The sequence below is a fragment of the Protopterus annectens genome, chromosome 11.part0 (assembly GCF_019279795.1).
Source record: "Protopterus annectens isolate FY-2018-M chromosome 11.part0, PAN1.0, whole genome shotgun sequence".
Classification (NCBI taxonomy): domain Eukaryota; kingdom Metazoa; phylum Chordata; order Ceratodontiformes; family Protopteridae; genus Protopterus; species Protopterus annectens.
In genome coordinates, this window is record NC_056745.1 from 1,400,676,261 (window position 1) to 1,400,699,385 (window position 23,125).

At 41.4% G+C, this 23,125-nt stretch overlaps 1 protein-coding gene across 1 annotated transcript in view; it reads right to left on the reverse strand.

The window, feature by feature from the left end:
- LOC122814879 (dickkopf-related protein 3-like) overlaps nucleotides 1–23,125 on the reverse strand; it is a 106,596-nt gene that overhangs the window by 80,430 nt on the left and 3,041 nt on the right. Inside the window, exon 2 of the mRNA XM_044087153.1 lies at nucleotides 15,840–15,981. Coding sequence (XP_043943088.1) covers nucleotides 15,840–15,981 — 142 coding nt within the window. The remainder of the gene's footprint in view (nucleotides 1–15,839; nucleotides 15,982–23,125) is intronic.

Sequence of the window (23,125 nt, forward strand, 5' to 3'; positions counted from 1 at the left end):
AGTAACCTCGTATTTGTTAATTTATCATAATCAGCAATGGTAAAGAAAAAAAAAGACCACCTTGCTAGAACCAAGTATGGTTTCACTATCAGCCGGTCTCTTTACTCCATGGCTGTCACCATTTGGGAAACCACTGTCTTCTTCAAGATGCAGTATATGATCTACAAATGTATTACCCAAGTTAGAGAATGCAAAGAGTACAGGTGGCCTTGTCCCTGCTAGAAAACAATTCATTACAGTGATTTTGGAAATCAGTTATCCAGGAAATATTCAAATTTATCAATGCAAGACCTGGTAGCATCTGTTTTAGTAAAGAGAACTACAATAATGGATCATTACACAATGGAATTCTCATGCAGCAACTTCAGTGATCTCTGTGTCTATTACAAATAAATAACCAATTAAAATTGATCAAAACACAACAGGTATAGTGCACACATTATTACTATAGCAGTAAATATTTTATTCAACTAATTTGCCTAAAAGTGCATTTTGTTTTAATTGGAAAAATGCATTGGAAGTGCTCTCTCAAGTCTAAAAATTCATTTTGGCACTGATCGGAAAAGGGGCCACGGCTATCCTCGTCTGGCGAAGGTCTTAACAGAAAATAATGGAAAAAAAAACATATCATAATAATAAGAGATAGCTGGTAAACATCTCTAGGGTGTATTGCTGCATTTCTCAACTTCCTACCACCACACACACACAGACATATACCTACCTGAAATGTTCATAAGAATAAAATACCTTCAAAACAGCACGATACGATACCTCAATTCAAAGCAGTCCAGACTCCAGCACACTCACTCAAGTAGCTATGCAGTACTTTCACCCAGAATTCAATTCCCACTCGCAGAAGTAAACAGTCCTTCCTGGGCAGGGCAGTTCAGTTCCTCCTTCCAGCCAGCATTCAATTCCCGGTTGCACTCGCAGAAGTGTCCTTCTTGGGCAGTTCAGTTGTTCGTCCTTCAATTCCTGCTTGCACTCGCAAAAAATCCAGTGTCCTTCCGGGCCGGCAGAAACCGGAAATGTGTGCATGTGAGCTCAATTCCAACAGGCTAACAGAGCAGACATCATCATGCACATGATGACATCAGCTCAAAAAGTGGAGAAAAAACAAAAATTTAAAAATAAGCTGGGAAAATCGGAAATGAAGGGGCGCCACTCGGGAATCATGGCACCTCAGTAGAAGTAATTCGGTACGGTTGGGAGGTATGGAGACTGCGCGATTGCACTGTGTCCAGGGCTACAGTTACTGCTACTGTGATGAGATGTTTTGCCTGGGTACATAATCAGAAATTTTCTGAAGTACAATCTGAGACTGAGTTTTCCATTGGATAAGGAGGTTTTGTTTGGTGCCCCTTCTACTACTCAGGTATTCAAACAGTTTAATGAAGGAGACGGATTGATCCACTGAGTTTCTAAGATTTTTCAGCTTTTTTCCTAGATCTTCCCAAAACTCCTAGTTCTTTTTTTCAAAGAAAAGCAAAACAATCAATCTCAGCAAGCTTCCAGAACAAACAGAGATATAAATTGTAAACATGGATCCTTTCAGAAAAGAGAAAGGCCTCTACTGCAGAATGACTGTCTGTGTGATTCAATTTTTATACATTTCTGTACCTTGTTCCTGAGGACGCACAGCAAATACTAAATAAGGCAAGAAAACATGCTACTAGCAAATCTTGTTAGTAAGTGGAAGACATTTTCTAGTTGGTGCCACACTAGTAACTAGGGCCCAGTCAAAAATGATGTACCCTGGTCCCCTGGAGCTCAAATATCTGTGCTCCTTGTTAGTCTCTGGTCTATCTTACTCCTTTAGCAAAGGATATTTGTTGGCCATGTCAGCATGCCCACCCCATGGATCCTCCTCCTTCTCTAAAGAAATTTTTCACATATAAAACCACCTAGTAAACATGTAGCTCTTTTTGTGGATCTTTTCTTTGTGCTAGAACAGAAAATTCTATCTACGTTTGAACCATCTTTTCTTTGGTCCATTACTTGGTAGAGTGTTTTGCTCGGACGTCTGTAACAGAGTATCCCAGTTTCAAGTTCTGTACTTTGTCATATTCTTGTACTTTGTCATATTCTTATTATTCCTTCTCTATCAGCAGTAATGCTTTCCAAGGACATTTCCTATAACTGTTGTGCCCTTTTCCCATATAACAAACAGTAGGACCCCCCACAACAAACTGAACGAGATTTGTAAAAAGCAGCTCTTTACGTAAACACCACTGCTCCAGAACATACAATAAAATGCATTCACTACATCTGCTTCCATAATCAGTAAACTCAACCAACCAAGCAACTATGTTGCAGAAAATATTTAAAAATCCACTGCTGTGTATGCCTGAAAGAGTGAACCACTTAGATAAAAAAAAAAAAAAAAACAGTAGCTTCTATAAGCACTACATATAGTGAAGTGCTAACGCTTACCTATCAGCATGGGCCTGTAAATAAAAGGAGCACAAGGAGGAAAACGTTAGCATTTCCTTAAGTGTTAAGTTATCCTTCCCCCAAAGGACTAAATAGGATCACATGACCTTATCCAAAACAATCAGACCAGCAGAAAATTGTGACATTCCATCTTTAATTGTACATATTTTTTCCCTAAAAAATGAACTTTGCAAATATGGAGACATCTTGTGAAACAAACTACACCATTACAGTTTCTACCCCCTATTGCAACATACTTTCTCTAAACTCCACCTATTCATTTCGCACCATTTCCTACCAGTGTTCTATTCCTTACTACTTTAACCTATTTTCTTGCCATCTAACCTTACTGTTTTTAATTCCTACTCTATAAATAAGTGCTAAATTATTTCTTCTTGCTTTACAACCTCTTCTGCTACTCTTCTTGTCCCTTTTAAACCATTTATAAGACTGCCTTAATTTGAGTTACTAAATCAAAATACTAGTCCACTAGCTTGCAGGATTAACTTATTAAGACTTGCATTAATGAGGAGAGATACAAACTCAGAAGCCTACACTTGATGTTGCATATGAATAATTGTACTTTTATTATGTATACCTGAAATCTAAAGTAAAACTTGTGTAATATTTTGGTCAATCAAATACCTTGGGTATACTACAGCTCATCATTGAAATTGTCTTCTTCTGACCTAGTTCATGATTGAAGAGGGTCCTCAGACCAGGTCACCCACTCTTAACAGATAAATTAATGAATGCCATCCATTTATAAACGATGCAATACTTATACTTTAAGTGGTTACTGAAGATAGTTACTGTCATAATATCAGCTACTACCAAAACACAACTAATATGGTCAAGACAGCAACTAACACAAACTAATTAGAGTTAATTCTACACAGATGTAGAACATTTTTCTTAAAAACCTTAAACATAAATGGAAGCCACACATTGGACTATTTCAGAAAACTAGTCAGCTTTGGTTCTAAAGAAGGAGATTTAATTCAATGAGGTGTAAAGTACAGTTGTGTGTGCAATGGATGATAACCATACACAATCACATAGGCTATCACTGTGGCAGTAGTATTCCCAACTCCAGGAATTGTCACGATGGCAGATGTTCAACATCTGGGTCAACTTCCACAATTTGTTTCAGATATCTCTGCAATCACATTTCCTTCCCAGCCAGCAATGGACCAACATTTGGTATAAAGGAGGCTAAGTTTGTACCATAACTTTAGTTCCTTTTGGTGAAAAGGTGTGCAAGTATGCTGCTCTCCCTCCTGGGGAGAAGTTCCCTCAAATCTGTGGTATATCGAAGCTTGGGATGATAGGCCCTGTCCTCACCCATGAAGGACTGTGCATTTGCAGGGATAGAAGGGCATGAGTATCAACTGTGGTGATGCAGGTGCATGTGCCACCACCAAAGGAGGGTTAGAGCTCAACAGTAATGCCTTCAGATGCTGGATGCTGGTGAGGACACAAGCAATCCTCATAGTTTCATGAATAACGGCTTCCTCAGATGGCTCTCATCCCCTTCCTCTCATATGCTGTTGACTACAAACGTCACTCAAGGGGAATGACTGAGCCTAACAGGGGAATCCTTGATGGTTGGCAGGCTTAGGGTAAAAAAGGAGAAATAAAGTATCCCCAAGTAATATACTCTCTGGTGAAAGTCTGAGGAGATAGTTTCCTTGTTATCAGTATTACATCCCATAGTGGAGGTGATATGCAATGCCTACTAGAGTTCTTCTTCTCAGGATCTGGTTCTAATGTGCCAGAGGGGGTGATTCCATTCTCTTTTAGGGGTGGGTGAAACCCACAAAACAAATGGACATAAAAATGACAAATTAGTTCTTTGCCAGGTCACTGTATATTTTTCTGCAAACTTGTTGCAGTCAAATTAAAAGTTGGTAGTGACAGGGGCACAGGCAATGGAGAAACTGCTGCGCAGGGAAAATTACTGGTCCTCCAGGGACTGGGAATTTATCAAAAGGTCCGCCAGAAACACCACCAGTAGAGATAGTAGACATACCCCATCTCTCAAGCATTTCAAGAGGTGCTGTTATAACCCTAAGAATGCAAGCAGCCTTCCCAGGTATTTGAGAGCTGGTGTTCAGCCGGGTTATCAATGCAGACTCCTTTGAAGCATGTGCTACAGTAGTGATGGTGGACAGGGATCGACTTTTCAGCTCCAAAATGGTCAAACCTGGGGGTGGGATTTTTTCCCTCAATCCTTGCCACAGACGGTGCTTCTCCAGGACCAGCAGAAGCAGGCCTCCCCATAGACTTTACCCTCTTGTCTGTAATCTCCTGAACTCATCTGTAAGTTACAGAACGGACGCAGACTACCCAAACACCACTAAATGATATATCACAATTCAATAACTCATAGCACAAATAATGAGAAAAGCAATCGGTCTTCATAAAAAAACATCCAAGTCAGTCAAAACTAAAGGAAAAGCAGCATGGCTGAAGGAATATATGAAACTTTAATAAATGAACTGTCCATAAAAGCTTAAAACAGACAATATTTAAGACAAGCGGGTAAGCGCTTTCACATTAATAGTAGACGCTTCATCACACCATAATACTACAAATACATAGTAGCAATACATATTCAAACAGATGCAAAGTATCCAGTTGAATCATTTAAACAAATCACATGATTTTAAATGGGGCCTTAAAGATACAGTTTTGTTAAGACCAGAGCATTTATCAGATTGCAAGGTAATGATCCAATGCATTTCTAATTCTTCAGTTTTATTCCTAATGTCACATAAGCGCTCATCACTAATAACAAGTTTAACACTTTGTTGTTGTTCTTCTTTCAGCTTTTCCCAGTTAGGGGTCACCACAGCGGTACTCCGGTCTGCTAATGATTGGCAGTAGATTTTTTACGGTGCCGAGGTGCCAGCCCGACGTCCAACCTTCAACGAAGGCACGCCCATTCACGCATGTCTTTCGAATGCCACTCAACCGCAGGGAGGACATGCAGACTCCACACAGAAGGCGTTCCAGCCGAGAATCGAACGGGAGAACCTCTTGCTGTGAGGCGACAAGTTTAATACTAAAAAGTTAAAAATCTGTTCAGATCCCTCCTTATAGACATGTCTTGCCAAAGCATTCTTATCATTGTTTCTGCAAATATAATACATATATATATATATATATATATATATATATATTCACGAACATGTTCTCTCAGAGAATGGTTCATTTCCCTACATAAAAAGTAGAAAAGCAGGGCACTTTTTGCATTTGGTCAGATACGACTAGATTCCTGGTTGAACAATCAGCATAAAAAGAAAATTTATGTTTTCTTTCTAGTTGGGTGCATGTATCACCGTTTTCAATATACATACATATACTGCACTTAAAAGTACCTAGTGTCTGGGATTTAGTCCTAGTGTCTGGGATTTAGTGCCGGTCATAGATTTACTATTACTGTAACACAAAAGCCTTTTAAGTTATTGCCTGTTCTTAAAACAAAAAGCAGGTCCAATGCCTACTACAGCCATAATTTCATCATCAGGCATGAGAATATGCCAATTCCTTTTCATGATCTCACTGATCCAATTTACATCCGAAGAGAAGGATAAGGTCATTTTATTCATATATTTTTTCTGTTTTTTTTTTTTTTTTTTTTTTTGTTATCTACATTGCATCTATCAGTACTCAACCTAGAGCATGCTCTCTTGTTCGAAAAATAAATACGGCCTCACCCATTCCTTTCAATGCTGTCAGCTGTCAAAAATTTATCTAATTCCCTATGCCTATATCTCCCCTTAAGAAAATTAGCATTTAATGTAGATATAACTGCTTCAAAGAACAGTTCATCACTGGTAAGTCTAGATATGTGCATAGCTTGCCCTTTCACCAAATTCTTGTAAATATGATTAGGCCACATGCTATTTCTATGAAGAACTGCATTCCTCCTGCATGGCTACGCAAACAACTGCTGACTGATGAATCTGGATTTTTAATAATTTCACTTCTAAGAACTCAATCTCTTTATCAGAGCAAATCATAGTGAAACATAAAAAAGGAGTTGTAGAATTTATATATTCCAAAAATTAATCCAAAAGGTTTTGAGTACCTGTCCATAACATAAAAATATTGTCAATCAAAACACCTGTAATAACTAATATAGCAGGAGTAGTGTTCTTTAGCTAATACATAAATAGCCTCCCAGTGAGCCATTACCATATTTGTGTATGAGTTGGGGCATGAAGTGCCCATTGCTATGACAGCTTTCTGGTTATAATACTTTTCATCAAACAGAAAGACATTATTATTTAGGATCAGTTCAATTAGCATGCAAATCAATGAAATCTGATTCTGTGTATGATTGGTCCTATCATTCAAACATACTCTAATATAGTCCAGACCAATTGTTAGGAATGGCAGTAAACAGCGAACAACATATAATGTTACAAAGATGAAATCGCAGATCAAATTTTTCTCTGATGCATTTATGGAAAGACTCAAAAATCTTTGATGTCTCTCAAAACTGTAGAAGCTAATTCTAATACTGGCTTTAAACATACTCTCTACATATATGGATAGAGGCTCCGTGTGCCAGCCCCTTCCAGAGACTATAGGCATCATCGGGGGGGTCTCAAAATCCTTCTGTATTTTTGGCAGTCCCTGTAGAATGGGTACTGTAGGGGATGAAACAACCAGATAACTATATAAAATCAGGTGTAATGCTTCTGCAAAGGAAGATATCATATAAGTCATCATTAACTTTATGAATCATACTATGTCACATTTCTGAATCAAGCCATATGTAGATGTATCAGATAACAAATGCATTTTATTAAAATAGAACTCTCCATCCATAATTACAATCATGCCTCCTTGATCAGCAGGGCGTATCATGATCTCAGAGTTATGTAGCTGATCTATGGCCAAATATTCATCTCTGGAAAGATTAGAAAACAGACTACCCAAATGCTTAACACAGCTAAAAGATCTGAAGTTATGGTACAAGCATATCACCCCTCTCCCCCCACACATACAGACACAAACATTTATACTGAATGTCAGTCTAACATCAGCCAAGGAGGAGCTACAGGACACCTGAAGAAAGCTATGGTAGACTGACTGTTGGATGCCTGGCCTTCTGGCAAACCCCTAGAATAAGTCTGGAATAAGGAATACCTACACCTTGTGACACCTATCTTACTCCTTTAGCAAAGGATATTTGTTGGCCATGTCAGCATGCCCACCCCATGGATCCTCCTCCTTCTCTAAAGAAATTTTTCGCATATAAATGACACCTACAATAAGGATGTAGGTATGATTCTGCAAATGAAAAACTAAAAGCTGTCTCCCAAATGACTGGATTCAAATAAGCAAGACAACAAACAGTTATTGCTAATGATGTTTTTAAACAACTAATACTGGAGTAAATGCCAGAAGGTGCAGCACCTCATTATGTAAAAAGAAATAGATACAGAAAAAAAACATGGGTGTTGTAATTCATTTCAGTTACAGAAGGACTCATTAATAAACAAAGATTAAGCATAAGGCTAAACAAGAAAAGGGCCATTAGTTGCCTGTCTGGAGCCAGGATCCATCAAATTATGCAAACACTCAAGTCAATTCACCACATGCACAAGAATGATTCCATCATAGTCCATGTAGGTGTAAATGACCCAAGCTGTAACTCCCTAGACAATATGAAGAGAGACATGACGGCACTCATGGACTGTCTCTCTTAGGCTGGCGTGACCCTAAAATTGACAGACATATTACCTTCACACAGGATGATGCCACAATATGAACAAGAACATGAATTTCAACAATTGGCTATGTTTCTGGTGTTATTTTAGGGGGATCTAATATTTGTCAGTAGAAGAGAACAAAATAACATTGCTTTGCCAGGGATGGTCTTCAATTGCCCCCTGAATGATTTTGAATGCTGGCTAAAACCTTATTCCACCCATAGTGCCTTTTCTAGGCAATGTCAAATTGACAACCCTAATGACATAGCAAAATCAAATCGACTGAATTTAAAGGTGTTACTGCTCAATGCCAGGAGGCTAAACAAACAGACACACTTCTTCCAAGCCCTCATCATCCTTGAGAACAGAGACATATGTGCAGTTACTGAGACTTGGTTTAATGTTGCAGAGAGTACCTTAGCAATGCAGCACTCATCCAGGTTGGTTAAACAGGATGATACACTTAACATGCAGACCACCACAGATAAAATCCTGTACCATATTCTAACTAGCTACAGGTCACCCTCCATGTCCCAAGAAACCTACAGAGCATACTTGGACCTATTGGAGAGACATGCCATCCAACTGAACAGCCTACTTGCCATCATCAACCCCTTTTTTCCCCTGTTTTTCTACATTGGATCAGGTTGTGTCAAATGTTACCATCTTTCTGGATTCAATGCCACCCTTCTGCCTTCTTTGACACTCATGCCTGTCACAGATCTTCTCACACATCCATCCATCTCTTTGCTGGAGACCTTTGTTTTTTCTTGCCTTATTCCTGCACATGTGCCTGAACCACCGTAATCTGCTCTCTTTAATCTTTCCTGCAAATGGAGCTACTTTGGCTTCTGCTCTTGTGTCCCCATTCCTTTGTCTGTCCCTCAGTGTGTATCCTACCACCCTGTCTTAGGTACTTCATCTCTCAATACCTTCCTCAACTGCTCTGGCTTTACTGCCCAGGTTTCTGTTCCATACAATAGTTCTGGTTGCACCACTGTTTTGTACACATTACTTTTTAACTTCTTTGGCATTCTTCCATCATATACCACCCTGACACTCTATGCCAGTAAGCTGCAGCCCCTCTGATTCTAGCTTTGACCTCTTCAATCAGACTTCACTTCTCCTAAAACAGCCCTCCCAGATACTTAAGGCTGTTAACCTGTTCCACTATCTTCCCTTCTATCTCAATTCTCAGCTCCTTCTGATTTCCCTCATTAAAACTGCCCTATCCGTACTTACTTTCATTCCATGTGCCTTCAGTTTCACATTTCATTCCCCTACCCTTTGCTGAAGTTCTTGCTCAGAGCCTGCCTGTAATACCACATCATCTGCATACACCAACTTTGATCCGTCCCCTCCAACCCGTTTGTCACTAATATGAACAGCAGTGCAATCAGAACTGAACCCTGATGCACACCCACTCCCACTGGGAACTCCTAAGTGGACCAAAACTGTTCATATTTCAATCATTGGGCCCTTATACATATCCTGCACCAATTCCACCAATGTTTTTGGGACTTTGAACCACCACATGACTGCCAAATCAGGCTTCTTGGAACCTTGTCATATGTTTTCTCCAAGTCTAGGAATGCCCAATTGCACTCCCCAGCTCTAGTTCCTTCTCAACTATCTGCCTCACTGCAAATACTGGGTCAGTTGCACTATATCCCGATCTGAATCTGAAATGCTCATTTCCCATCTTACTTTCTACTACTCTGCATATTTGTTTGTCAATAACCCTCTCCAGAGCTTTTATGCAATGTGACATGAGTTTGATACTGCTATACTGCCCACAGCCATGAGTGTCCTCTGTTCTTGAACACTGGCACTAGTATACTTATTCTCCAGTCATCTGGGATATGGCTTTCTCTCCACACTGCTGTGTGTACCTTCAGGAGCCATCTCTCTCCTATCTCACTCAACATTTTTATATCTGCTGTGACTTCATCTGAACCTGCTGCTTTTCCTGACTTCATTTTACTTTGTGCTGTTCTTATGTCTTCTATGGAGGCTCCTTCTCTTCTCTAATTGTAGGTTGTGTCTGGGGCTGTACAGCCTCTATGGGGTTATCTTCATTCAGAAGCTGAAGTACTCCTTCCATCTGCCTTTGATGTCCCTGGAAGGGTGAGCAAGTTGCTGTTGGTGTCCCTTATTAAGGGTGTCTGACCATCTTCTTTATCTGTCTTTGCCTTGTAACTTGATAAAGTTTTTTTGTGCCATCTACTAACTCACTTTCCTGAAGCTGACAAGAGTGCCTTTGATGACTTGTTCTTTGCTATTGGAACTCCGTTTTTGTTGTCTTTGTTAGCCAACCAGTATTCCTTCTTAGTGTGGTCAGTCTTTTGAATCTCCCACTTTTTCCTGTGCTCCTTTCTTTGGATGACTTCCTGGACATCTGGATTCCACCACCAGCTTTCCTTATGTTCCTTAGTTCCATACGTGGCTTGGCCACATAACTGTTGCATAGTCCTCACACATGCTGTTTTGAGGGTTGCCATTCTTCTTCAGCTCCACCTATTTCCTGTTCTTCTTGAGATGCTAGAACTCTGAATAATTCATTGAACTGTTGTGCTCTCTCTAGTCAACTTTCAGGTCTTCAGCCTGGTCTCTGTTGACCTTCAAGCCTTCCCTGACCACTGCGTGCAGCAGATTGTGGCAACCAGTGGTTTATATGCTGTCGTCCGACTGTTTCACTGATGACTTTGCAATCTCAGATTCCATCCCAATGGACTTTTCTTACTAGGGGGAATGTCTTCCACAGTTGCATGTTGACCTACTCATGGGAGAGCTTAATTACCTTTCTATAGGCTGGGAATCTTACACAGCCTCAAATATGAGGCACAGAGATTCCAGGACATTGTAAATACAAATAACCTTGACCTCTCTGTACACACTGCTTCAAGATATTGGACTCTGTACTCACAAATATGGGAGAACACTGCACCCCCCATGTCATGTCCTCCCTGGTAAGGTCTGACCATAAAGCTGTCTTCTTCATAATCAGATCAGTAAACCCAGCAACAGTTAGGAACTATTCCAAGGAAAAAAAAAACTTTTAAGAGACAGTTTGCCAAAATTCAATGTCCCTCTGAACCCAGAGAACACAGCAGCTTATTATGCAGAATTTTTCACAGAAACTCTGTACAACCATGTCAATGACTGCAAACAGGCTGATGTACCTACCAGAAGTAAGCCCATAACTAACTCCAAAAACAAATAGTCCTGACGGCATCCCAAATTAAACAGAATATACAACAAAAAGAAAAAAAATAATTGCAAAAATCAGGAAGTACAATTTCCATAAAGATAAGAACTCCCTCAGACTAAACAGACAACTAATAGGACTAATTAAGTCAAACAGAGACAACTTTAAGGTTAAGATAGCTTCCCAGGCAAAAGGCAACCATAAGGCCTTCTGCAGCTGTCATAAACCTCAACAGCAGAACACAGCAATATGCTGAAATGGTGCTTAATTGTGCTACAATCACTGAGACCAGCAATATAATGAATCTGTTGGCTGACAAATTCAGGTCCAACTTTACCCCCAGCCATGCCTCAAGAAATACCCTCAAACAATGCCTCCAACTGTAACTAGACAGCACGTCCTGGCTACAATTGCAACAACCAAGAACACAATCTCACTGAACCCTGACAATATCCCAGGAAACCTCATGAATAGTCGAAAATATGACTTCTTAGGACCACCGGAGTCACTTACTCTAGTCTCAAAACAGGTTCTGTGCCATGAGAACGGAGGACTGTAATGGTCAATCCCCTTCATAAGGATCATCAACAGAACCTGAAAACTACAGGCCCATTAGTCCTATCAGTCTTATTTGAAAAGCCATGGAAAGAATTAATATGGAAATGATCAAAAGTCATTAGAGACCTCCAGGCACTGGATCCATCCCAGTTTGGCATCATCAAATGAAGATCATGCCTAATAAACCTGCTGAGTTCTTTCACCAAGGCAATGGATGAGGGTAAAGTGGTGCATACTACCAATCTTGATCTGGCTAAGGCATTTGATACAATACCCCATTTGGCCATTAATGAACTTATGGAACTAGGCAAAATGCCCCTCTATAATATTCTGGATAGTCAGATGGCTCAGGACCAGGGAGGTTAGGATCAGTGAGGCCACTTCCACTAAGAGTATGGTCACCAGCAGAGTTCCTCAGGGCTCTGTGCTGGGCCCATTTCTCTTAGGCATCTTCTTCTTGGAGGTCAGAGCCAATGCCAAATGCCTCTGGCTGACTAAGTTCACAGATGATTACAAACTGGGGGGGGGGTTGAGATGAAATCACCCTACAGGAAGGTTTAACACAGACAAAAGAATGGTGCCAAAGTCATAGCTTAAAACTGAATGTCAAGAAATGCATTATAGTAACATATGGAAAGTAAGCCACACTAAGAAACTATCCCATCAATAAAACACCCGTAAGAGTTGACCCTGTAGTCAGGGATCTGGGAACTCATGAAGATCATAACCTAGCCTTCAACCAAACGTGTCCAAAGTAGTAAGAAAATCCTTTTATATTGTTCAACTCATAAGGGCATGGTATCTAGGTCAAGGGAAATCATGACACCACTGCCTTCAACCCTTATCAGACACAGAGTATAATGCCCCCTTCTGTATGCATCTGACCAGACACATGCAGCATCTGGAACATCCGTCAATGTTCCTTACAAAAAAAGAATAAAAGGAGTAAACAATGTCCTATGCAGATCACCTGAAAGCCCTATGTCTATACTCTGTCTCATATAGACTACTGATAGAAGACCTATGCCTGGCATACCAGGCATCTTTGAATCCTACTCTGATGCACCTTTTGCATATCAGCAAGAGAAACAGCATCAGAATGTACAGTTGTGTAAAATCTTACTATAACAGTAGACATTCCCTTCACTGTTGCAATATTCATTACACTATGGATCCCCCACCAAGGGAAGCCTGATATCTGGCCAGTATACCAAAGCATTAGGTTGTAATAGGGGCATCATACGTCACAGTATGCTCCCCGCTCACAGTATAGGGCACAAGGGTGAAATACGGACATACCGTCCTCAGAACTGAAAAGCCGTCCTCAAAACTGAAAAGCCCCAGGAAGAACAACAGTCCAAGGAGTACAAAAAGGAAGGTGTGCATCCAGAGGGAAAAAGAAAAAAAGGGGAAGGAGGGAGTGAATACTGCAATAGTGAAGGGAAGGACATCTAATGTTATGGTAAGATTTTACACAACTATACTATATCCTTCCATACCATTGTTACAGTACTCATTACACTAGGGAGAGTACAAAAGCTCAAGAGGAAATGTGGGGAAAGAAAAATATGTTTTAATTCCTGCATAGCCTTACCCTTCTTTTGAAGGGACTTAAAAAGCTCAGCCACAGCAGAACCAAAGAGATTTTTTGTTGTTCATTAGCTTGGCCTTAATATCACCAGGCAGAGGCTGAAGGTGAATCCAAGAATAATGCCTTAACACAGAGCAAATGCACCAGCTCTAGAAGAGGCATCAGTTGCATCGTAACTACATTCAATGGAATGGTGAGCTACTTGGGAAGATGACCCCAACAAAGAGAGGGCCAATGCCTTCCTCTCAGAATCTGGAAGGTCCAAAATAACTTTAAAAGCCTGAGCTACATGAGCTAAAATATACCTGGTAATATGGGTCTGGTAATTTACAGCCCTAAAGGCCAGAGTAGTAGCTGTGTATACCTTTTTGCCTAATATTTCCATGGTTCTACTGTCCTTGTCAGAAAGGTGGTAAAAGCTTGGAAGGCTTATCAGAAGAAAACATGTAAAGAAATTTATAATCATCAGGCACCTTATAAAACCTATTTTTTTTTTTTTTTTTTTTTAAGAAGCAGGAATCAGGAAACTGAGAAGCTGCTAAATTGTGTCCAACAAAGCAGCAAGAGCAGGAGGAATACCACAGGGCTTAGGAGACTCCATTTGGAGGAGTTCATAGTACCTCTTCTGAACATCAGAAACCTGGATGCAGTTCCACTTAAATTCCATCATACGAGAGAGTATCCCCAAAGGAAATCTCCTGAAGGGGAGAATCCTCCCTTCTCAGAACCATAATCCAATGGAGAGGGACTCTTGAAGGAATAGGCCAAAGACTCTACATCAGAGTCGAAATCCTCATCAGAAGAGTCCTGCACCTTGAGCCTCTTAAAAGAAGTAGAGGACCAAGGGAGTCAGGAGCAGAGACTCTTTGAGGGGGCCCCAAAGCCATGAGAGCATTAAATAACTCCTGTGTAAAACCCTGCCATTCATGCTGAGGATCTTTTGGAGCAGGGAAAATGTCCTTTGTCTTCTGCTTTTTCTTTAAAGAAACATATGCCCTAAACATCTTAGGAGGTTCAGACCCCTGCCAACAATCAACATAGTGGGAATCTCCTCCCTAACAATCTGCAGAACACCCCTCAATCTCTCAGACATTATTAGACGCAGTTCTCCCAAAACACCTGAAACTGATGCCTGCAGAGCCTCCCAGGACATGTAAGAAGCTGGATCCATGCTGGCCTCTGAAGCAGTCACCTCAGAGTAATCTGACGGACAAATCAGGTGATCCTCTAGGCTTTCTCCAGCCTCATTGTTGAAGTCTGGTTGAGGCAATACATAAGTAGACTCTGGCCTAAATTTTTTGGCCTCCTTCTTTGCAGATGGCTGACCCTCGGGCTGGAACAATTCCTCCATTGTACCCTGTGCCAACAACTTGAGACACTGGTTTTCTAGGTAGATGGGTAAAGGGGAGAGATGACTTTGAAGAGTTTTTGGGACAAACACCTGACAAATAGGGCATGACATATGGTCAAAAGAAGCACCAAAGCAAAACGAACACTGCTCATGATAGTCTTTAAAGGCAATCTGTCTCCCTCACCGACACTTTCCCTTTCTGGATGACATGTAACCTTACAACCACAAGAAAAGATAACAAGCAAAACTCCAACGGGGTACTTATTTGAATCAGCTTGGCAACCAGCAGACGATGGAGCATTCAGACTGATGATTGAAGATGGCAGTTGGACTGGCAGCAAAGTTGTTCTGAGGAAGGTACATCACATTTATGCTCTATGCCATGAACAGGGAGCATACATGTGATCTACCATGTCCCTATTGCAACTTATGTCTATGGTATACTGGATGGACATTGGGCTACCCTTGGCAGGGGATCCCTAGTGTAATGAATACTGCAGCAGAGATACAGAAGGACATCTACTAGATTCATATATCTAAATTTTTCTTGTGGCAAGTACGGCATGTTGGAGAAACAGATCTGCATCTCAGAATTCCAGTTTTCTGGAATAGGCTCTCAATCCATTTGAAGCAAAGTCCCTCCTTAACCCTTATTTAAGCTCAACTTGGACCAGTAGATGGGAAAATGGAAAATCATCAACAGGTCTAGCATGGTACCTATGTCTCTGATGGACAGAAGCAGCCAGTAAATCATGTCATAACCAAAAATCTCCCCTATATAAATAAATATCTAAAACATAAAATTTCTGGGTCACATTTGAGCTGCATGACTAGGCTTAAAGGTTGAAGTGTTCATTAGCCTAGTACACAACTATGAATCTATACATGCTACTCTGGACTACTACTATCATTACAGCACGTTAAGAGAACTTTCATAAAAGCAGAAGATGGCACATGTTTAATACTCACTTGACTGGATAGCACAACATGTTCCTTTACTGCAGTCTCCTTGATTTTCACAGATTGTTCCATTTTGACCTTTTCTAACATCTTTTGCACACTGACCCCATACACACAGACCTTGACAACACTCTTCATTTCGAGTACAGTTCTAAAAAAAAAAAAAATTTGTTTATATGGGAGATTCAGCATGGGAAAATATGCATACAGTCATTTTAATACATTAATTTCTGTGACATACATCAATACTAAACAACTTAATTACTCCTGAATTCTAATTATGTGTCCCATTTCAAAGGGGCTCAAGTTAACTGACAAAGTTATATTGTCTGGGATATTTGTACAAAATGTGATGATGAATATGCTGGTCAGTATCGTAGCTAGGGTGGGGCAACAAGGGGAAATTGCCCTGGGGAAAATGTTAGGGGGGTGTGATTGGCCACTTCAAATTGCTTTTTACTACAATTCAGCTTTTAAAAGCCGGTATTTCATTTGTTGGCAAACTGAGTGCTGTAGAGCTGTGTGTGTGGTCTAAACTCTAGCAACTGCTACTGCAGTTTAAAAAGAATAAAGATTTTTTAAAACTAAAGGAGGGTCAAGGGCAAGGCAGAGAAATGGGACCGAATGGGCTTCTGCATTTCAGGAAACCCAGGTACCTGATCAACCACTTTTTTCTATTGAAGGAATGCGGCAGGAGTAAGGGGGGCTGCATCTAGCCACCTGGTTGGTGTGCCAGAGTAACTAGCAGAACTGTATGTTTTTTTTGCTCTTCCTCTGAAGAGCCTGGGCAGGAGGGAAGGGGTGGGTCATGTAACATAACCACCTGGTTGGTGTGCCAGTAGAAGGAGCCGATGTTTTCTTTTTCTCTCTTTACCTGAAAAGCCCATGGCATGAGTGGGGGGGGGTGTCAATGTAACTGGCCACCTAACTGGTGTGTTACAGAAGGAATGTATGTTTTCTTTTTCTCTCTCTTTACCTAGAGCCAGGGCAAGAGGGAGGATGAGTATTATGTATCTGATCACCTGATTGGTGTGCCAGTAAAAGGAGAGGACTTTTTTTTTTTTTTTGCTCTCACTTGAAGGAGTGGGGGCACATGGTACTGTCTACAGAAATTCTTTTTCTTCTCTCTTTTTTTTTTTTTCTTGCTCTTCACTTGAACGGAGAGTGGCGTGCTACTTTGTGGGACTGGCACAGAGTGTTGCTTGAGCCAGTTATGCCTCTGAAGCTAGTCCAGAACGAATGGTGAGGTGCTGCTTTGTGGGAATGGCACAGGGTGGTGCTTGAACCAGCTATGCCTCTGAGGCTAGTCTGCATCTGGGTGATCTGTTAGTCAACATTCTTATAAAAAAAACACATCCTCAAGCTGACAAGTAAGGATACCTGAAAAGACAAATGAGGGGAAGTAGTGTACAGTGCTGAAAGAGAAGCATAATGACGCTAAAGCTGCTGGATCAAGCAGCCCACACCTTAATGAAGAGATGAGTGGAGGACTGCTTGCACAGTAACTGCTCAGAAATGTAGCAAGAGCAGGGCGAAAATAGCAACCTCCTTTTAGGTACGTGTCAGAGGTCACGATCCACAGGTGCAGATCAGGATAGTTCAGTACTAGCATCCAGTTTCTGCATACTAATACTGCATTTGCTGTCAGGACTGAAGTACAAAGCAAGTAAAAAAGCTATGAGTAGACAAGTGGACCATACCGGAAACAACATAAATCTAAACGAACAAACCAGTAGTCCAACCGACTCAGCAAAAGTTTACTTAACAGACAGTTGGACTACTACTACTGGTTTGTTCGTTTTGTCAAAATTGAAGTACTTCAGCTCTACATTTTTGCTATAGCAGCACTGGCATTCAGAAATTAATGTAAATACTGCTTTAAAGTCAAAGCTTTAGCACTTCACTTTAGAATGTAGCAAGCTACATTTTAAATGTCAAAAACAGTTTGCTACAATTTAGAATGAAGAATCTTTTCTTTTTTCTTTTGCTCCTCAAGTGAGAGAAAAGGATTTTTTTATGATCATCTTGAAGGTAGATCAGCTGGGTGCTTCTTATCATAGAGCTAGGGGAGGCATAATGGGGAGCTGCACAAGGCAACAACACACCCATTTATGGCTCTGTAACTGCTAAACATTTATCTACCAACTAGCAGCTCTTCCATGAAGGACAGTTTGTGCAGCTATTGGGGGGGGGGGGGGTTGAATGAAGGTACATCATACTTCCTTCACTGCACCTTCCTTTGTTACTATGACCTAAGAGCCCTAACGTTAATGTAGGCATAATGATTCCCAGCAAAGGACCCCAACACTCAGTAAGGTATTATTTAAATGGTTTTGGAACAGGAGGAAGAGTAACATTAGGCTAAGTAAAGGTGCTGTACCTGCTTCTCCCAAGACTGACAATAGTAGCTTCTCCCTTGTCCATAAAGGGGACTTCAACAGCTGCAGAGGACAAATGTAATCCTTGCTTTATGGTGGCTATTGGGACTACACCACAGGGATCCAAAGAAAAAGATGTGTGATCTGGCCACAACAGTCATCCATCTGCTGCTGAGGCAAATTATCAGCCTGCTGTGATGGCAAAGACTGCTTGCCAAAAAACCTTGTGTTTTTGGCAGGAAGAACATCCAAAGAACCTGTATGTTGTTTCATGGTCAAGCTGAAATGGTGCTTGAGTTTAGCAGAAATAGTTGGTAAAACAGGTTGTTGTTGTTGTCTTTTGGCTTTTCCCGGTTATGGGGTCGCCACAGCGGAACTCCGGTCCGCTAATGATTGGCAGTAGATTTTGACGAACGCTGAGGTGCCAGCTCAACGTTCAACCTTCAACAAAGGCATGCCCATTTACGCATGTCTTTTGAATGCCCACCCAACTGCGGGGAGGACATGCAGACTCCACACAGAAGGCACTCCCTGCACTCCAGCCAAGAATTGAACGGGAGAACCTCTTGCTGTGAGGAAACAACGCTACCGGCTGCACCACCGCAGATAAAAAAAAAAATAATAATTCTTTGTCCCCGAAAAAGAAGAAAAAAAAAAAAAACCACCAGTAAAATGCACTTTAAACACTTACCTCAGCCTTAAAGTAAAATGTTTCTTCAAAGAAAAAGTAGACAAACAACTTTTTACCATGAAAGTAAAAAAAGTGCACTCCCATTCAAAAATGCATAAAAGTCACATAACAGACAAGGAAAATAAAATTACTTTTTTTTTTTTTTTTTTTTTGAGAAACAAGCTTACTTTAAGTAACAAAGTAAAGTGTATGGCTTTCCCCAAATGGGACTTATCCTTCCTGCAATGGGAAAGTACAGTTGTGTACACTTACCATTAATGTAGAGGTTCGAGTGTATTCACTGTTGCAGTCATTACAAAAAGGGTTATCCAGTTCCCGGTAGCCCACAGTCGGCCAGAATACCAACGCCTTGGTATATGATGTCGGTTGCCTTCGGCCGTAAACGTCAGGTATAAAGGAAGGCAGCCGATGCCATTTACTCAGTTTTTCTTGCCACAACTGTCAGAAGCCCCCAAGAAGGCTAGACCAGGAAAGGAAAATCTCTGGAAATATACCATCCACAAAACAAACAGATATTCTGTGCCTTAGGAAAAAAGCGGTATGAAGAGGGGGGACTGCAACAGTGAATACACTCTAACATCTACATTTATGATAAGTGCACACAACCGTACTATGTTCATTGTGTTTCACTGTTGCAGTCCTTACAAAATGGGTTGATTCCCAAAGCCCAAAGAAAAATGGGCAGGAGGAATACCCACTATTTAAGGGTTGGTAAGAATGCCCTGCAACACTGCAGTGGCAAAACCAGCCCTGGATTTAGAAAATAAAGGTAAATTGTAATGCTTTGTGAAAGTGTGAACAGAAGTCCAAGTAGCTGCTTCCAGGATGTCCCTAGTAGGTACACCTCTCAAAAAAGCTGCTGAGATGGAAGTTGCTCTAGTAGAATGGGTCCTGATACTCTGTGGATGAATCTTGCCATGCTGCAAGTAACAAAAGTGACTACTATGGGCAATCCATTTAGAAATTGTCTGTTTGGAAATAGCTTTGCCCTGAGCTCCAAATGCAAAACTGACCAACAACTGGTCAGACTTCCGATAGGTTTTAGTCCTGTCCAGATGAAATCTAAGCTGTCTATGCACATCAAGGGAGTGCAGAAGTCTATCTCCTCTATTCTGAGGTTTAGGAAAGAAAGTAGGCAGGTGGATAGATTAAGAGTCAAGGTAGAAGCCACCTTAGGCATAAAGGAAGAATTTGTTCGAAGGGAAACCCTATCCGCATGGAAGATGATAAAAGGCTCTACTGCCATTAAGGCCTGCAGCTCGGAAACTCTTCTAGCTGAAGTAATGGCCAAGAGAAAATCAGTTTTCCAAGAAAGAAACCTTAAATCTACTGAGCCAGCTAGTTCATAAGGAGGCACAGTAAGTTTCTCAAGCATAAAATTAACATCCCAAGCAGGAGTAGGTGCCTTTCTGTGAGGTTTTAAATTGCTAACCCCCCTGAGCAACTGCTTCATCAAAGGATGTGAGAAGATGGGTTGTTCAAAGGAACAATAAGCAGAAATAGCAGAGGCATGAATCTTGACTGAAGAAAAAGGAAAGCCCACCATTAAGCAAGCCTGCAGGTAATCAAGAATACGAGAAAGAGATGGTTGAGAAGAGTCCCCCCCCCTCTAGCTTGCATCCAAATACAGAATCTTTTCCATTTATCTGCGTAAGATTTCCTAGTGCTAGGCCTCCTGGCCTCATGAAGAACCTCAACCACCTGTTGAGATAGATTTATATTATGAGCCAGACCGCCAAATGCAGAGTCTGAAGATGAGGATGTAGAAATTTTCCCTCCTCCTGAACCAAGAGATCTGGTATCAGGGGAAGATGCCAAGGCTGAGACTGAGCAAGACTGCGAAGCAGTGGATACCAATACTGTCTGGACCAGTCTGGAGCTATGATAATGGCCCTTGGTCTTTCGTCCCTTATCTTCAACAGCACTCTGGGAAGAAGAGGCAGAGGAGGGAAGGCATAAATTGAAAGCTGTGTCCAGGGGAAGGACAGAACATCCACTCTCTAGGCTTTGTCGTGATGTTTCCTGGTGCAAAAGACTGGAAGAAGATGGCTGTTCGGAGATGAGAAGAGATCCACCTGGGGAGAACCCCAACGCTGAATGATGCTATAGAAGATGGTCTTGTTCAGTTGCCACTTGTGAGGATCCAGGAACTGCCTGCTCAACTGATCTGCCAAGGTGTTCAGTCTGCCTGGAAGAAACTGAGCTATCAGATGTAGGCCCATGGAGGCTGCTATGGACCATAGAATCATGCTTTGTCTGCACAGGGGGTAAGAGTGAGTCCCTCCCTGCTTGCTGATGTACCACATGACTGTGGTGTTGTCTGTCCTGACTTGAAGAGTTTCAGGAAAGAGAAGATGCTTGAAAGCCAGCAAGGCCTGCTGGACTGCTATCAATTCTTTCAGATGTATGTGCAGGTGAATCTGTTGGTTGCTCCAAGTCCCCTGTATGCATCTGCCATCTAGATGTACTCCCCACGTGTAGTCCAAGGCATATGTGGTGAGTCATGCTTCCAGGAGGTGATTGAAAACACAGGCCTTTGTTCTGTGAACAAGCTGTCATCCACCAAAGAAACTCTGTCTGCAGACAGGGAATCAGAGGAAGTATCAAGTCTAAATCCTGTGTATGTTGACACCAAAGGTTCTTGAGGTACCACTGTATTTTCCTCATATGCAGTTTGGCATATGGAAGCATCAGAATACATGAAGCCATGAATCCCAGGGCTTGCAGGAATTGGCTAGCAGAGAGCTGGGTCATGCTTGCCAAATCCTTGAAGTACGTTGAAAGCTGCATTTGTTTCTCTGGAGGGAGGAATACCATCTGGGCAGCTGTACTCCGACTCGCTGCCAGGAATACAATCTCCCTTGTGGGTACCATTCTTGACTTCCTTTTGTCGAGAGTGTAGCCCAAAGAAGTGAGAAGATTCCTTACAAAATCCAAATCCTTTAGAAAATGTTCTGGAGAGAGTGTTTGAATGAGGCAATCGTCCAAGTAAGGGTAAATGTGAATGTTTCTCTGCCTGCAAAAAAAGCAATGACCGGAGCCCAGTATTTTGTAAAAACTCTGGGAGCAGTAGATAAGCCAAAGGGCAGTGCAGAGAACTGGCAGTGTCGCTTTCCAGCTCTGAAACAAAGGTACTGCCTGCAACTTTCCCAAATTGGTATGTGCAGATAAGCTTCTTTGAGATCCAAAGTCACCAGCCAGGAATCCTTGGCCAGCATTGGCTGCAACTGCTGAAGAGTGAGCATTTTGAATTTGGGAATCACCAAAGTGTTCAATATGGACAATCCAGAATTGGGCACCAGGTGTCCCCTTTTTTGGGAACCAGAAAAAGTCTCGAGTAGAAACTTTGACCTATCTGAAGTACAGGAACTGGCTCTATTGTTCCCAGGTTCAGCAAAGAAGAAATTTGCTTTTCTGCTTCTGCCTTTTGATTTGGAGGAATATCTGGGTATCCTTGGTGAACAGGGAATGTGTGAAAAGAAAACTTGTAGCCCTGGTATACTATTTTGAGTAACCATTTGTTGTCTGTGATGGTGGACCAAAAGTCTGCAAAATTGGCCAACCTTCCCCCCAAAGGCAACCATGGGCCAGCAGGGGCAGGCAGTGGGAGGGCTGAGTCAAACAGAATGCCTACTTTAGGAAGGTTGCTTAGAAGTCCCAGATTATGAAGAGGAAGCATGCCATTGTTTAGTCACAAGAGGAGTACAGGTCTGTCCCCTAGAAGACCTATAAACCCTAGACCTAGTGCGTTCCTGTTTACTGAGATCAGGAAAAGTCCAATTCTTAGAAGGGTAATGCCTACTAAAATGAGGAGGCTGAACTTGCTGAAAATCTTTAACAGTTTGCATAGATTTGGCTTTATCCTCCAATTTTTTCAAGACCTCTTCTGCTTTGTTACCAAACAGATTGTCCCTTATGCAAAGGCACATCCAGTAACTTAGATTTAACAGGCTCAGAAATTTTAGCTGAGCCAAGCATGTCTTCTGATAACAGATCCAGTGGCTGCTGCCCTGCAAGAAGCCTCCAAATTGTCATAACCACAGTGTAAAGAATGTTTAGTCACAAGAGTGGCAGAATTCAATAAATCTTGCATGCCCTTACTCTCCGTCAGGGAAGGAACACTAGCAATTTTAGCCTCAATAGCCTCCAATGTATGCTGCTGAAACTTAAGCATATGAAAGAGACAATTAACAGACCTACTAGCAAGGGTGGCAGAGGTATAAACC